The sequence below is a fragment of the Antechinus flavipes genome, chromosome 4, assembly GCF_016432865.1.
Source record: "Antechinus flavipes isolate AdamAnt ecotype Samford, QLD, Australia chromosome 4, AdamAnt_v2, whole genome shotgun sequence".
Lineage (NCBI taxonomy): Eukaryota > Metazoa > Chordata > Mammalia > Dasyuromorphia > Dasyuridae > Antechinus > Antechinus flavipes.
In genome coordinates this window covers 175,927,784-175,944,486 of record NC_067401.1, presented here as the reverse complement: position 1 = coordinate 175,944,486, position 16,703 = coordinate 175,927,784, and the positions used below count along the sequence as shown (strand labels likewise).

The 16,703-nt window shown below is 34.0% G+C and overlaps 1 protein-coding gene across 1 annotated transcript in view; it reads right to left on the bottom strand.

Annotated features, from left to right (window-relative positions):
• Positions 1 to 16,703, bottom strand: part of DNAH9 (dynein axonemal heavy chain 9) — a 581,066-nt gene that overhangs the window by 494,569 nt on the left and 69,794 nt on the right. Inside the window, exons 7-9 of the mRNA XM_051995550.1 lie at positions 12,906 to 13,073; positions 6,082 to 6,198; positions 4,822 to 4,972 (exon numbers count right to left, since the gene is read on the bottom strand). Coding sequence (XP_051851510.1) covers positions 4,822 to 4,972; positions 6,082 to 6,198; positions 12,906 to 13,073 — 436 coding nt within the window. The remainder of the gene's footprint in view (positions 1 to 4,821; positions 4,973 to 6,081; positions 6,199 to 12,905; positions 13,074 to 16,703) is intronic.

The window sequence follows — 16,703 nt, the reverse complement described above, 5'->3', positions numbered from 1 at the left end:
GCTTCTGTGCTGGGCTGCTGACTTGCTGCCGGAGCAAAGTGTCTAATCCTGTAGCAAAGCTCTCCCCGCAGAGACGGCTGTGATCACGCCCCACCCCCTCTCCGCTCTGCTTGGCTCTGAGCCGCCTTCCGTGCTCTCACTGCCGCTGCTGCCCGCAGCTTGCTTCCAATCTATAATCGTCCCCGCCCTCGCGCAAAAACAGACCTTTCTTGACGAGTCTCAAGGATGGTTTCTCTTGGTAACTAATTGTATGGTTTTTTTTCAGTCGAGCATTAATTCAGAGGCATGAAATGAAATGGATAGTGAGAGAAAAACGGGGAGGTTACACAGCAGTGTGCCTCCTCTCCTCCATCTTGGCCGGAAGTCCCTGCTCTCTTTTTTTTTTCATTCCCCTTCAGAATTTTGACTTTGAGTTCCTCCAGTTGAATTTTTTCTAGCTTTTTCATGATTTAGTAAGGCATTAAATAAGTAAATTAATTTAAGCAATATTAAAATTTTTATTATATTGGTACATACAAACCATGACCAATTAATAGTTCTCCATTCATCAAATTTATCTTTATTTCTGTAACTCTTTACAGAACTTACAAAATTTTACAGAAAAAAATTTAAAAAAAAATGTGTAGTTATTTTCTTGGTAGATAGACTCAAATATTTTATTCATTCCATGTTACTTTGTATTTCATTTTCAAAGCATAATACATGAGTCTAGGTAGCATGAGAGGTATGCAGGGAAGCAGATAGAGACTGAAAATTACAATTATTCATTAGCAGTGAAAAAACATTAAATAAAAATATGTCCTCTCTAGATGAAGTTTCTTTGTGTCCTTATTTCTGTTATTTTCATAGATTCTCTGTTCTAAAAAGCTTAATTCTAAAAAATGTAATAAGAACCTGAGCTCGAGTCCTAAGCTGGGTCTGCACATTTTCTAAAGTGACTAACTAGCTCTCACTCATACAGAGTGACCATTATATCCTTTCAGACTTTTAAAGTTATTGGAGTTATATGTTATATATCTCACAGGCCTCCATCAGGATTTCAACCATGATAACTAATCATTATTAATTAGTCAGGTAGACTTAACTTTTAGAAAGGGATAGTTACCAAGGTCGTTTAGTTGTACAGCTTGTACAACTACTAGATTCTAGAAATCTCTTTGCTAGAATCCTCAAAAAGTTTGCTTTGGTGTAATGTAGCTTTTCTGCTAGACTGTGAGAACAGCTTTAATCTACTGTCTTTTGGTTCCAAAGCAAATACAATCATCAGCCATTCTGAGGATGGTGCCAAGGATTCTAGAGGGAAAAAAAGTCTTAATCTTTCAAATCCTTCAGTTTTCAAGACTCCTCCTGCCAAGGTGAGGGAGGTAGGGAGATAGATGGAGGCTGAGATGGAAGCTGAGTCCACAGATCTACAATTACTTCTCTCTCAGGGCTTTAGCTGGAACTCTTCACTACTAATAGACTCTTGACTACTCTAACTAGCTCTACATTTTTACATTGGCCTCAGAGGATATGAGCCAATCTTAATAGCAGTCTGCTTCCAATCTAATAACCATCCCTGCCCTCGAGCAAAAACGGACCTTTCCTGACGAGTCTCAAGGATGGTTTCTCTTGGTAACTAATTGTATGCTTTTTTTCAGTCGAGCATTAATTCAGAGGCATGAAATGAAATGGATAGTAAGAGAAAAACGCGGAGGTTACACAGCTGTGTGCCTCCTCTCCACCATCTTCTACCACCTCACTTTAAAATTCTACACATTTCTTTTTAAAACTCAAAATTGGTTGGGGAATCTCCTATGCATCTGTCTGCTCATTAAACAATCTCATTTTTCTTTCTAACTGAAATTGTTTCCCCTTTATGTGTGTTTTACTTTTGAATATCTAACATCCTTCCTGGGTTAATTTCTCCTGTATCACTTAATCCTAACAGAGCCTGTTTTTCATAGTAGACACCAAAAATACAGATCACTTGGAGAAATAAATAATCACTTGATATTTGAATAAGAAAAATTGTTAAGTGACAACAATGTCACATTTCTATCACCAAACCTAATAATTTAAGAAAGTCTGAAGTATTTTCATAGCCCATCAAGGAGCTTGAATCAGAATGGAGAAAATCCCTTCATAATATTTCTCTGAAACTAGGCATTGACCCACACTCAACACCGTACACCAAGATAAGGTCAAAATGGGTTCATGATCTAGGCATAAAGAACGAGATCATACATAAATTGGAAGAGCATAGAATAGTTTACCTCGCAGACCTGTGGAAGAGGGAGGAATTTATGACCAAAGAAGAACTAGAGATCACTATTGACCACAACATAGAAAATTTTGATTATATCAAATTGAAAAGTTTTTGTACAAACAAAACAAACGCAAACAAGATTAGAAGGGAAACAATAAACTGGGAAAACATTTTTACAATCAAGGGTTCTGATAAAGGCTTCATTTCCAAAATATATAGAGAATTGACTCTAATCTATAAGAAATCAAACCATTCTCCAGTTGATAAATGGTCAAAGGATATGAACAGACAATTCTCAGATGAAGAAATTGAAACTATTTATAGACATATGAAAATATGCTCCAAATCATTATTAATCAGAGAAATGCAAATTAAGACAACTCTGAGATACCACTATACACCTGTCAGATTGGCTAGAGTGACAGGGAAAGATAATGGAGAATGTTGTAGGGGATGTGGGAAAACAGGGACACTGATACATTGTTGGTGGAACTGTGAACACATCCAGCCATTCTGGAGAGCAATTTGGAACTATGCTCAAAAAGTTATCAAACTGTGCATACCCTTTGATCCAGCAGTGTTTCTACTGGACTTATACCCCAAAGAGATACTAAAGAAGGGAAAGGGACCTGCATGTGCCAAAATGTTTGTGGCATCCCTGTTTGTAGTGGCTAGAAGCTGGAAAATGAAAGGATGTCCATCAATTGGAGAATGGTTGAGTAAATTGTGGTATATGAACGTTATGGAATATTATTGTTCTGTAAGGAATGACCAGCAGGATGAATACAGAGAGGCTTGGAGAGACTTACGTGAACTGATGCTGAGTGAAATGAGCAGAACCAGGAGATCATTATATACCTCAACAACGATACTGTTTGAGGATGTATTCTGATGGAAGTGGATCTCTTCGATAAAGAGCAGTTTCAATTGATCAAGGATGGACAGAAGCAGCTACACCCAGAGAAAGAACACTGGGAAATGAATATAAACTGCTTGCATTTTTATTTTTCTTCCCGGGTTATTTATACCTTCTGAATTCAATTCTCCCTGTGCAAGAAGAAAACTGTTCAGTTCTGCACACATATATTGTATCTAGGATATACTGTAACCCATTCAACATGTAAAGGACTGCTTGCCATCTGGGAGAAGGAGTAGAGGGGAGGGAGGGGAAAAATCGGAACAGAAGTGAATGCAAGGGATAATGCTGTAAAAAATTACCCTGGCATGCGTTCTATCAATAAAAAGTTATCAAAAAAAATAATATTTCTCTGATAATACTATCTATCCAAAGTAGCCAACTAATTTAATTACTTCTATAATCATCTAGGTACAGTGAACTTGGAAGTAGAAGAAAAGGATGAGAAGTAGTTCTAGCTGAAATTTTTTTTTTTTGACAGCACAGATAGTCTCACTCCCAACCCCAACATCATTGTTGTTCTTGGTACGGAGTCAGAAAAACTTTGAGCAATTGGAATAACAATTGAGGAATAGGAAAATTTTCATCTTAATTCAGGAATTGTGGCTACCTTCTCTTAATCTTGCAATTTATGTTCTCTTCAGTATATGATCAAGGCCTCTACTGACCAAAACCAATGAGTAATCCATGTGCTCATCTTAGACATAGATATGGACAATTTACTGGTTCTGAGGTACTCAAGAATTCAAATAAATGAGAACTGTATTTGCTTATCCCATTTTGTTTTTATCACAAGTCATAGTGAATAAAACCTGGAGAGGTGAAATCTGCCCCTGTCGGCCTATGGATCCTTTGTTTCCAGGCACAGTGGCTTGACTATTTCATCTCCCGAGAGTGCTTACAAAAGAGTGTCTATACATACACTGATTTGGGAAACTGGGGAATGTGTACTAATACAGGTAGACATAAGTCACACATTGTGACTTATCGACCAGTAGAAGTAGTAGCATCAGGTTTACTGATACATATTCCTAATAGGCAATCTGGTGATATTTGCTCAGATTTTGACTCCCAGCAATAGAATCCAGGAATATTCTGGATTGCGGCTGTTATAGCTGACCATCCTATGCTCACTATCTATGTAAATGGCATACTATTGAAAAGGATTGGTAGATACAGGTGCAGATTGCACAGTCATTAGAGATGCCAGTTGGTCCAGTCATTGGCCAAAGATTAAGGCAGATACCTATATGTCTTGGCATAGGAGGATCAATAGCGCTGCCCCTTTGAGATGGATATTAGAAGGTGAAACAGGAATTTTTACTCCTTTTGTAGTTGAAAAAGTCCCCATCAATCTATGGGGAAAAAATATGTTGTAAAATGTACAACATTTTACAACAAGTAGGATTAAAAATGAATACCTCGGTTTTTTTAGGCAGGGCTGCTTTTGAAGGCCTGCCAACACTTTCACCTGTTCCTATCCAATGGAGAACTGCTATACCAATGTGGATAGAATAGTGGCCCTTAGGTAGCGATAAAATTCAGGCCTTATTAGATATAGTACAGGAGCAACTTGACCAAGGACTTAAAGACATTTCAAAGGTCTAAAAGAGGTAACAGAACATTCCTCAGAATTTCTTGAAAACTAAGATCATACCAAGTTCTGACTCCTCCTGGACCCGTTGATAATAGATTGTTTTGATGGAATCCAAGTCACTGTTGAACATAGTGATCAGGATAGGGTATTTATCATACGCATCCATGGCTACTACTGGTCTTTCAAGCAGACTTCCAAATATTTCAAGCAGCTGCAGAAAAAAGGTTGAAATAAAGGAAGGAAATCCAAAAGATTAAAAAAAAAAATCAGTTCCAGGAATTCTAAAACTGCAACTCTCAGTCAGGGGTTTTGCTAAAGTGTGGCATACCTCTAAGACTCAGGAAGAGTTCTAAGGCATTCTAAAACTTTCCTGAAGTAACTACAAATTCAGAAGAGGTACCAAGAAACCACAATTTCCTTGAGGGATCTCTGATGTTTCTGATTTTACCTTGGAAGAAGTTACAAACCAAACCAAACCAAAAGCTGGTTGCTTGCAGCTGCTCTCATTTAAACCCACATGTTGGGATGGTAATAAAAAATCCCCAATGTCTTCTTCCCTGGGCATAGAATTGTAGGTTGGAAGATTCCTTGCAGCTTTGACCATGGCACATCAGAATTATTTAAGTCCTTCTGCTGTCTAATAAATAGTTATTAAAGCCAAGTTCCTTATTTTATAAATGAGAAAACTAAGGCCGAGTCATTACGTGACTTAGCCCAGATAACAAAAGTGATAAGTGAAATAAATGCAAATTTTTTTCTACTCTACCACACTTCCTTTCTTCATCATCTTAAGAATCACTGTGTCTAGATGGTGACAACAGTGTGTGTCTCTCTCTGTTTCTTTGTTTTTTCTCTCTCTTTGTTTTTGTCTCTTTCTGTCTGTCTATGCTGTCTCTGTTTCTGTCTCCCTCTCCCTCTCTTCCTTCCCTCCCTCTCTCTCTCTCTCTTCTTCTTCTTCTTCTTCTTCTTTTTCTTCTTCTTCTTCTTCTTCTTCTGCTTCTTCTGCTTCTTCTTCTTTTTCTTCTCTCTCAAAAACATTTTACCTGAATATGAAGATTGAACCAACTGAAGAGGGTTTTAGAGAAAACTTTTTCAGCCACATTCAGAATTTTCAGGATATTTCTATACATCCAAAATAGACAAAAAATACTTCCAGTACAAAAAAATCCCAATTATGCCCTTATCCAGGAGTCTTAGTGGATCAAGAAATCCTAACATTGTAAGAACACAATAATCACACAGATCCTTCCTAACAGGGTCTTCTGGATAGTATTTGAATATCACACAGTTGGAGATGATTCCTTAGCAACAGATACAGACCTTAAAAGCATGCTCTAAGCCAGGTATATCATCAAAAGCTTGGACAAAGACCATCCCTAATCTTCGATCCAAATCTTCTACTTTCTGGTTAAATTCAGAGACATAATTTTCAAATTCCTGATGAGATAAAAAAGCATAAACAAAAAAATTAACAATGAAGACGATGATAGCTAACATTTATATTGTATGTTAAAGCTTAAAATCATTTATATACATTATTTAACTTGATACTTATTACAACCTTGTGAAGTAGGTCTTAATAATCTCATTTTAGATGAGAAAACAGGCTTAGAGATATTATGTGACTTACCTAGGGATAAAGAGCTAATGAGCAGTATCCAATGCAGGATTTGAACTAAGGTCTTCCTAACTTTATTCTCTCGCTTTATTGGAGTACTCATGCTTAAGCACTATATTAAGGATTTCTTAATTTTCCCCAAACTACTATAATATGGCATGATTTGCTTTTTATTAATATATATGGCAAAACTTGAAAATAGGTGGTTTATCTTTGGAATACTCCCACTTTCACTTCTGTACACTCTTTTGACCTTTCTATCACATAGATACCTCCTTAGGAAGTCCTTTTCCTGCCAGTGCCACTCCCATATCCTACTTTATGGCATCCAAGGCCTAATCTATTTAGCAGTTCTTCATTTTCCAAAATTAAATTTTCATCTTTCCTATCAATCAAAACTGCCATTCTTTCACCAAAAACTACTCTTAGGATCAATGTGACAAAGTAATTCATATTAAGACATGAACAGCCAATAACCTCCATTAACTGCATCTGGGATAAACCTATATTAGAAAGGAGTTATTAACCCCAAATTATTGATCTGTCTCTATATCTTTCTTTTTCTCTCTGAATCTGCCTTTGTTTCTCTCTATGTCTCTTCCCTCTGTGTGTCTTTTTCACTTTCTGCCCCCTTCCTCATGTCTTTCTCTATCCTCCTCTCCATTTCCTCTATTCCAATTACTACCACTCTTGTTGAAACCTGTATTATTGACCAAGTGGTCAACTACTTTAATAATCTACTAATCAATCTTTCTTCTCATACAATTACTCTCTCTCCCCTCCAATCCATCTTTCCTATTGCTGCCACATTCAATTTAACAATTTAATTTAGTAAGCAGTTATTAAATTCCTTTCATGTCTTAGGAACTATGCTAAGGTTAGCTAGGGTAACAAAGACAAAAATAAAAAAATCCCTATTATCAAGGAGCTTATAGTCTATTAAGAGAAAGGAATGTGTACAAAGATAAATACAAAATATCTCTTAACAGATGGGGAAAATTAAAAGCATTTAAGGAATCTAGGGATTCTCAGACATGGAAAGGCAAAAGGATATTCTAGGAATAGGGAAAGGCTTCTGTAAAGGCACAGAGATGGAGCATAGAATAGGGCGGCAGTTCTCAAATGTTTTGATCCCAGGACTCCTTTATATTTTCAAAAATTATTGTGGATAATAGGTATTGATATTTACTGTATTATTATGTTAGTGTTAAGAAAATTGTTTTGACCTTGCAGACTGCCTAAAAAGGGAACCCACAAGGGTCCCTGGACCACATTTTTAGTGCCAAATGGCAGAATTTTAAGTTGACCAGTTTAATGGTTACATAAAAAGCATGAGGAGAAAGATGAAATGATCCTAAAAAAGTAAGGTTAGAGGAAGGTTTCAAGATTTTAATTGACAAAAAAATAAGTTTACATTGATCCTAAAGGTAAAAAGGAACAATTGCTGTTTATTGATCAGAAAATTGTATGGTCAGAATTAATTGTGCTTTATGAAGGTCACTTTGGCAGTGTATGGAAGATGGATTGTAGAAAAGACTTCTAGGAAAACTGGAAAATCATTTGGCAGAAATCAAGCTTAGATTAACACTTTATGCCACATAGTAGAAAGAAGCTTTAAAAGATTTTGCAAACTAATTATCAAAGGTCATACAATTTTCAAAAACAGACAAGGACTTTGCTCAACTGTAATTAACAAAAGGATTTTTAATCAAAAGGATAGAAAAGATCACAAAAGCTAAAACATAATTTCGATAGCACAAAATTGAAAATATTTTGCACAAATTAAATCAAATACATGTAGGATAAGGAGGGAAATCCCATACTGAGGAAAAGCTTTGTGTCAGTTACTTAAGCTATAGAGAAAGTTAACAAAAATATATAAGACCAAGAAGCCATCCCAGAATGGGCAGGTGGTTACAAAATGGGAAGATAATTCCCAAGCGAAAAACTGTGAGTGCATCAATCATATCTATAGAACAAAAGAGATCTCAGAAGTTATCTAGTCCAATGATGTCAAACTCAAATAGAACTATGTCCCTATAGATGGCATTAGATGGCCTTCTAAGATGACTTAAAAGCCCACAAATTAGCATTATTTGTGTCGAATGATATTTTTATTTATTTTTTAACATTCCAAAAATTACATTTTAATATGGTTCAACCTTGCCCATAATATACAAATTTAATGCTTTTGATCAAGCCCTCTGTCTTAAAAATGAGTTACTAAGGTCCTGAGAGGTTAAGTGATTTGCCCAAGGTCACAGAAATATTAAATAGCAGAGCCAAGATTTCAACCTGGAGCCTTTGACTTCAAATATAGCACTTTTTACTCTACTATATACTTAAAAAAAATCAAAGTAGGTACATATATGCCATGATATGCCCAGTTGCTCTTTTGGTAATAACAATGAACTGGAAATTTGGGAATGGTTAAATATACTATGAGAGAGGAAATAATGGAATATACTTGTGCCTTAAAAGGTGATGAATATTAGAAATTCCGGGAAACATGAAAAAAATCACACAAACTAAAATAATATAAAGTAAGTAGCATTAGAAATTAATATATACAATGACTACAACAATCCCCTTGTAAAACTCATTGCCATAACTCTATATAATATTGCTCTTATTGCGTTTATGTCTAGCTACAGTGCCACCACTCTTGAAGAGGACCTCATCCCCTCTAACTCCTATTATTATTAGTCTCCTAATCATTCATCATACAATTCACATGGTTTTGTTTCTTACTTTTTTATTCTATTCTGATCAACTTTTCTACTTTTTGCACCAGTATTAAATACTTCTGATGATTAATGTTTTATCATATAATTTGAGTTCTGTTTTTTTTCAATCCCACTTATTTTCATTATTTCCTTTGAGATTTCAGATCTTTGGCTCCTTCAAATGAATTTTGCAATTATTTTTCCTAGCTCTATAAAGAAATCTCTTGGTAGCCTGACATGGAACTACATCTATAAAATTATTTTATGAAGTAATATCTTAACCCTGTTGCTATAGGAACTAATATGCATTTGATCAGTTAAGTAATACTTTATTTCTCTAAAGAATATTTCGTAATATATATTTATATGTATATATTTGTAATTTTGCTTACATTCAAAATTGTAATTACAATTACAAATTATAAATTTGTAATATAAATAGTTAGACTGAATACCAGATACTCTTTTCATTTTGTAGTTGTTTGAATGGGATTTTGTTTTTGCTTTCTTTCCCATTTAGAGGGCTGAAATTCTTGAGTCAATGCACTGAGGTCAGGACAGCCAAGCATTTGAGGTTAACTAGCAATTGGACAATACTCTATGGGCATATACTTGGAAAATGGCCCTTCCCACTATTCCTGTGCTGGCTCGATGAATGGTGTATACAGAGGATTATAGGAGGAATTAGTAAGACTAGCCAGAGTCACTTTGGCAGTGGACAAGGAAGAAGAAGGTTGCGGAGATTCTGCTTCCATCCCCTTCACTTCTACCCCAAAGGACCAAGAATAAAAACTAAGAACTTTTGGTTATCCTGACTCTGGCTGATTCTAAGGTATCCTAGGTGCTAGTGTGGTCACTATATCTCCCAATTCTTATTAATACCAGTATCTTTCTCCTGATATTTTCTTCAATTTGTACTGTCTATATCTTGCATGTACATACTTGTTTACACAATGTCTCCCCCCATTAGTCTGGGAACTTCTTGAAAGAATGAAATGCGTTTTGCCTGTTGTTGTTGTTGCTTTGAGGGTTTTCTTATTTTGTTTTTGTTTTTTCGTATCTCCAGTATATAGCACTGTAGAAAAAAGTAAAATCACTATCTTTTCATGATATCCTGATAAACTAACAATCCCTCAACTACTGAGAGATCTAATGTTAGAGAGTTTTAAATCCTTCTGCAAAATCATAGAAAACTAGATGGTCTCAATGACCATTGTAACAACTACTTGTTATTAGATAAGAGACACTGCAATTTTACCTTAAAAGACTGTTTTCACAATTGTAAAAGTCTTTGTTCTCTTCCTAGCATCTCAAACTTGAACAGGGAATGTTTTCTTTCAGGAATTTCAAATAATCCTTTTTTACCCTTTTCTCCTTTGACTGATCCCCTGTTTCTTTTCTCTTCCTTCTCTTGTTATTTATCTATTCTAAGATTCTGCAGAATGCTGGTAATTATGTACTCTAAATATGCATGAAAGGGTATAAAAACCAAATCAGTATCCGATGGAGCTAGATTTCCTGTTAGTGAGAGCAGATTTCTTAATATGCTAATGGATCTTTTTAGTTTCTGTCTAGTCTCCTATTTGGAACTAGTCAATTGCTGACAGGTACAATTCTCCCACAAATTTGAGGGAACAGCTCAGCAGTATTGTACCTGGCACATAGTAAGTCCTTAATAAATGCTTTTTTTATTTGACTACTGGATTTTGTTGTTAATATATTAAAATGCTTATTGTTTTTGTATGTTTAATTTATATCCTACTACTTAGTAAAAGCAAATGACCAAATCAATTGTTTTTCCTCTTCTGTTTCTAAGCAAATATTTATTTCTACTTCAAATGGGTTAATTTTATTTCCTTTTGGCTAATTCTTTCTTACCCTCACTGTTATCACTAGTATTTCTACAACTGTGGTAAATAATAATGAGGAAAGGGACATCCATCCTTTACTTTTGTATTAATTGGAAAAGATACTCATTTTTCCAATGAAAATAATAGCAGCTTTTTGTTTTAGATATTTTATATATATGTATAATAATCAATATATTATATATAATATTTATTATTTAGATCTTCCTAGGACTACATTTTTTCAGTTTTACCATAAGTGGATTTTGGGCTTTGTCAAAAGCAGATGCCTGAATTTTTTTTTAAATTAGAAAAAAATTTTCCTGAATTAACTGATATAATTTTGTGATTGTGAATATATGATTAGGTCAATAGTTTCCCCAATGTTGATTTATTTGCATCTTTAGGATAAATCTAACTTAATAATAGTGGAGTTTTAAAAATTAAATAAATAAATAAATATATATATATATATATAGCTATAATAGCTAGAAAATTATAGATCAATATCACCAATGAATACATATGTTAAATAAACAAAATTCTAGCTATTATAGCTATATTATATATATATATATATATATATAGCTATAATAGCTAGAAAATGTGCTACATTTTGTTTATTTAACATATGTATTCATTGGTGATATTGATCTATAATTTTCTTTCTTTGCTTTACTATATTTGTCTCACAAAAGAGATTTGGGATTGTGATTCCTCTTTCTGATTTTGAGTATAATTTGTGTCACATAGGCATTAATTACTTTTATAATGCTTTTTAGGATTCATTTGCAAATTCATTTATTGAAATATTTTTTTCCCAAGTAGTTTCTATTTGACTTGTTAAACTTCATTTTCTGGACTTGGATTCTTTAAGATTTTTACATGTTGTTCTAAGTATTTTGTGTTTTTGCAGATAATCCTCTACTTCTTATATATGATCAATTTTACTGGAATATATTTGTCTACACAAATAGTAAGTTAGGCTTTGATAATTCTTTTTTACTTCTTTGTTGTAATTTCATCTTTAATTTTGATAATGTGATTTTCCTTTCAGTTTTTTAAAATGAAGTTTTTCAAAGTCATCAATTTTCTTAGTCTTTCAAAAATTTGGCTTTTATTTAAGTAATTGTTTATTTTTTCTATAATTGTTTTACTTCCATTTTTATCTCTTCTCAAAAATTAACATCGGGGCAGCTAGATGGCACAATAGATAGAGCACCAGTCCTGAAGTCAGGAGAACCCAAATTCAAATCTGGCCTCAGACACTCAACACTTCCTAGCTGTGTGACCTTGGGTAAGTCACTTAACCCCAATTGCCCCACCAAAAAAATTAAAAAAAAAATGTTAGTATCTAACTTTTAAAAAAATTTCATCACTTCATTAATCTTTCTTCTAATTTTTCATTGTATGTAGTTCTTTAGGTGTCTCTTAGAAATGTTGTTAGCTTTATCATTATCTTTCATATACTTATTATTTCTGTGGTTTGTGTTTGATATACTCATTATACAGTGTCATTATTAAGTCTCCATTTAGTTTTGTATCTTTTGCTTGTGTTTTTATCAATAAATCTTTTTACAGTGTTTTTATAGTATATATACTAAACAAAAGGCAAGAAAAAGGCAATTAGGTTTTATTAAATGCTTCTTATATGCCAGACATTGTGATAAGTACTGGGGATACAAATAAAAGTAAAGAGAAAGACAGTCCCTGTCCTCAAAGAGTTTACATTTTAATAAGGGAAAACAACATACAAAAAAGATAGTTGAAAAGGGAACTGGGGCTCCTTCTCACTCTGGTAGTGATCTATGATCATAAGCAGTATTTTAATGTCTTTTTTAAAAAAAATACTGGAAAGTTTCCTTTTATTATTTCCCGAAGTATAGTTTGTAGTAGGGTTATTGTGTCATTCTTTTGGGACACTGGATATGAAACTATGAACCCCTTGCTTACTGTGTGTGTAGGGTCCAAACAGTCATAGGAACATTCTGAAAAGATTTTATACACATTCTGGAATTCCTCATACATGTTCTGCACTTGTTGACTCAAAGTATTCCCTCGAATTCCACTGAATTCAATCTTCTCTAAGTTGAGAAAATCCCAAGCTGTCTTCAGAAGATTCTGTGGAAATAGTAAGCATTGGAATAATTAAAGACCATTAACAGAGATGACTGGACTTTTATTGGATGAGAAAAAGAATTAGGAAGCTAGTTATCAGGAAAAATCTGATAAATTATAAATTTTAGAAATACTACAAAACAGATTTAGCATCAGCAGTTCTTGGTTATAGGTGCTACTGGAGCACACAGAAAAGCAAAAAGAATTAAATCCATAGAAAACTTTATTTTTCCATTAGAGTAGTCCAACATTCTACATTAACATATTAAAGAAAGGGAATTCAGAAAAGAATGGTGGATTTCAAAAGTGAGTAGCTGGTTAAGAAGATTGTTTGAAATTAAAATTTGGATTTCTATAATTATGGTTTCAAATAAAGAAAAGGCAACCTCTTGCTTAGTCAAAAGTGAGTAAGGGTTGATAAAAATGCTTTTGCCTTTATCCTACAAAATAAAAAAAAAGGAGAGTGGAGAAATTGTTTTTGTATATACAATAACCAATATACCCTAAAAGTGTAAACTGTAGGAGAAAGATAGCAGTTATATTTTTACAGGAGTTTACAGGAGAAAAAAAATTACAAAAATCAAACCAGCAACTGAATGAAAAATAAAATCCTTGGATTCAAATGTACATGCATAAATGAACAAATTATTAGTGATGAAAAAAATATACTATGCTTTCTAAAACACCCAAATTTCTCTCCATTCACATAATCACATCTTTAATTGAGGCCCTCATCACTTTTTGCCTAAACATTTAATAAAGGACTCCAAATTGGTCTTCCCATCTTCCCATTGGCATTCCTTCTCAAATGTACTCTTTCTCTTCTTCCACACAATTGTCAAGATGATCTTTAAATACAATCTGATCATATCAGTCCTCTAATAGTCTATTAGTTATTTATATTCTCTTTATGAAATATGTATATACAGAAGAGTTTTATTTCATAAAGTGAGGACTCTTTCCACACTCTATAGTCCACCTAATCTTACCTTCTTTCCTCACAGATCTCTGCCTTTACACTAGCCATTCACCATACCAGGAATGCATAGAATTAACAATTACCCTGAATTACTACTTTTTCCATAAAGCCTTTCCTGATTCCCACAACTGTTAGTACCCTTTTTTCAGTCCTCATTAATGGTTTTCAATTTGACCAGGACACACCACAGACTCCTGCCTATCCCCGCACTTTTATGTATCCTTAATTTTGTACTTTAGGTTCCCCCAAAAAACCAAACCAACCAAAAAAATATTAATTCGATTGTAGGCAGGTTGTAATGAGGTTCTGTCCATATTGTTCCAGACCTTTCTTTTCATTATCTCCACCAGATTTTCTCTTTTATTTATCTCTGTGTGCATTAAAAAGAAACCTCTTGCTTATCTTTCTTCTATCATTCTTTTGCTGTCCTTAGCTGCGGCATTTGTTCACACACACACACACACACACACACACACACACACACACACACAGTCCATTTTACATTACTATTGTTTGAGATATTTGAGAAGCAAAAAATTTCTTTAGGTCTGGCTTCTTTCCTAAGAAAGTTTTGAAAACCTCTTTATTATGCAACATTTATATTTTTTCATTTATGGTTATCAGATTTTCAGCATGTCAGTCTCAGCTGTATCATAAGCACTGTTGCATTTTAGAATATATTATGCCATTTCCTTCTGAGTCTGGAAGTTTTCTTGTATTATTTCTGGTATTATGGTATTTAAATTTTTTTGATTTACATCATTCTGCAAAGACCTATTATCCTTGTTTTTTTATGCATTTATGAAATACAAACTCTTCTGTATATACATATATATTATTCCTCTTTCCACACTTTATAGTCCACCTAATCTTACCTTCTTTCCTCACAGATCTCTGCCTTTGCACTAGCCATTCACCATACCAGGAATGAATAGAATTAACAAATACCCTGAATTACTACTTTTTCCATAAAGCCTTTCCTCCCTATTACTCTCTTTCAAATAATATCACCCCTCTAATAGTGAAGCTATTCAAGTATTATTGTTTGTTGCTTCTCTTTTAGATTGTCATTCACCTTTTTGTATTTCCATTCCCAATTGATTGTTCTCATTTTTGTTTCTTTGGTGAGATATTTTCAGATTCAAGTTTTGCTATTTTGTCAATTATTTCTGCTGTACACCTCATAAATTCTCCCACAATTCTCATTTCTCCTTTAAATCATTCTCAAATAGTGGGATATGGTTCCATGTTCTCCTTAAAAACAGCAATATCCTCTGTATCATTACATATCAAGTGATTTCCCTTTATTTTGTAGTATTTATTCATAAATACTTGAACTCATTTACAGGATCTGGAAAGCATATTTCATTTTGCTGTTAATGCTTTCCATGTTGGTTTATTTGCTAATGGTCAAGGTCCTCTAGTTTCTTCCTTTTGAAATTTTTGTTGATTTCAGGGTTTCTCCCTATTACTCTCTTTCAAATAATATCACCCCTCTAATAGTGATTTCCTCGGGGACTAGATCTCAATATAACTTACACTCCTTTCTATGTTGGGCAGTTTATGGTTCACTAGTCTAGTTCAATGAATCAAGTGAATTGGGAGATGAGGGTGGAGATGATTGTTTCCAGTGGGCTGCTGGAATCTTTTCCTCAAGTTTCATAGAAGGATGTACATCCCATATGTTTTATCTTGCCCCATTTCCCTTTGGTTTTTAGTTCTTGACTCGAGTGCAGAGTACTACTGTATTGATGCTATTATAGCTTAGAGTAATTTCTGTCATATGAAATATGGATCCTCAAAAAAGTAGTAGTTCTATGTATGAAGATAGCTCTATTTCAAGTCCAGACATATGACTTGCCCTGTTCTCTCTGTTCCTGTTTTCTGGAGATCTTTTATAGAACAAAACTGTGCTTCTCTACTATGGAGCTACTTATTGAAAGAATTTTCTATTTTAGAACTTGGATATCCAAGGTACTAGAAAAAGGAAGGGTCGCTAGAAATGTGAGTTTGAGCTCTGTTGAAAGTCTGTGGTCAATGATTATAGTAATCAAATAGCTGGACAATCCCAAAGACCCCAGCTTTTGGAATAAGAACTCACTATTTGACAAAAATTGCTGGAAAAATTGAAAAATTGTATGGCAGAAAGAAGACAGTGACTCACCTAACACTGTATACCAAGATAAGGTTGAAATGAGTTCATGACTTAGACACAAAATGATATAAAAAGCAATCTGACGATTGCTGGTAACTTGGTTGACAGGAGGGAAGGAAGAGGTCCAGAACTCATGAAATTTTTACCTTCTTTTGGACTCTTGCTGTCTCAGATCAAGGAGAGAGATAAAATTGCTTTATATTAGGTACATAATTTCTGTTTTGGAGAGTTTTGAGAGGTCATATAAGCATTAGAGAAAAGGTCTGGTCCTCCATCTTGGAAGTCATGTGATCCAGTAGGTTTACTTTCCATTGTCAAAGACAGATCAAATAAAGACATTTAATTAAATAATAAATACAGCAAATATTTTCCTCATAAAACAATGGGGTAGGGCATAAAACACCAATGATAAAAGTAGAAATAGTAAGAACTCATAGAGAGGCACATTACAGGGAACATACATAGTAAAGACAATATACCTATTTGCTTCAGCAGAACC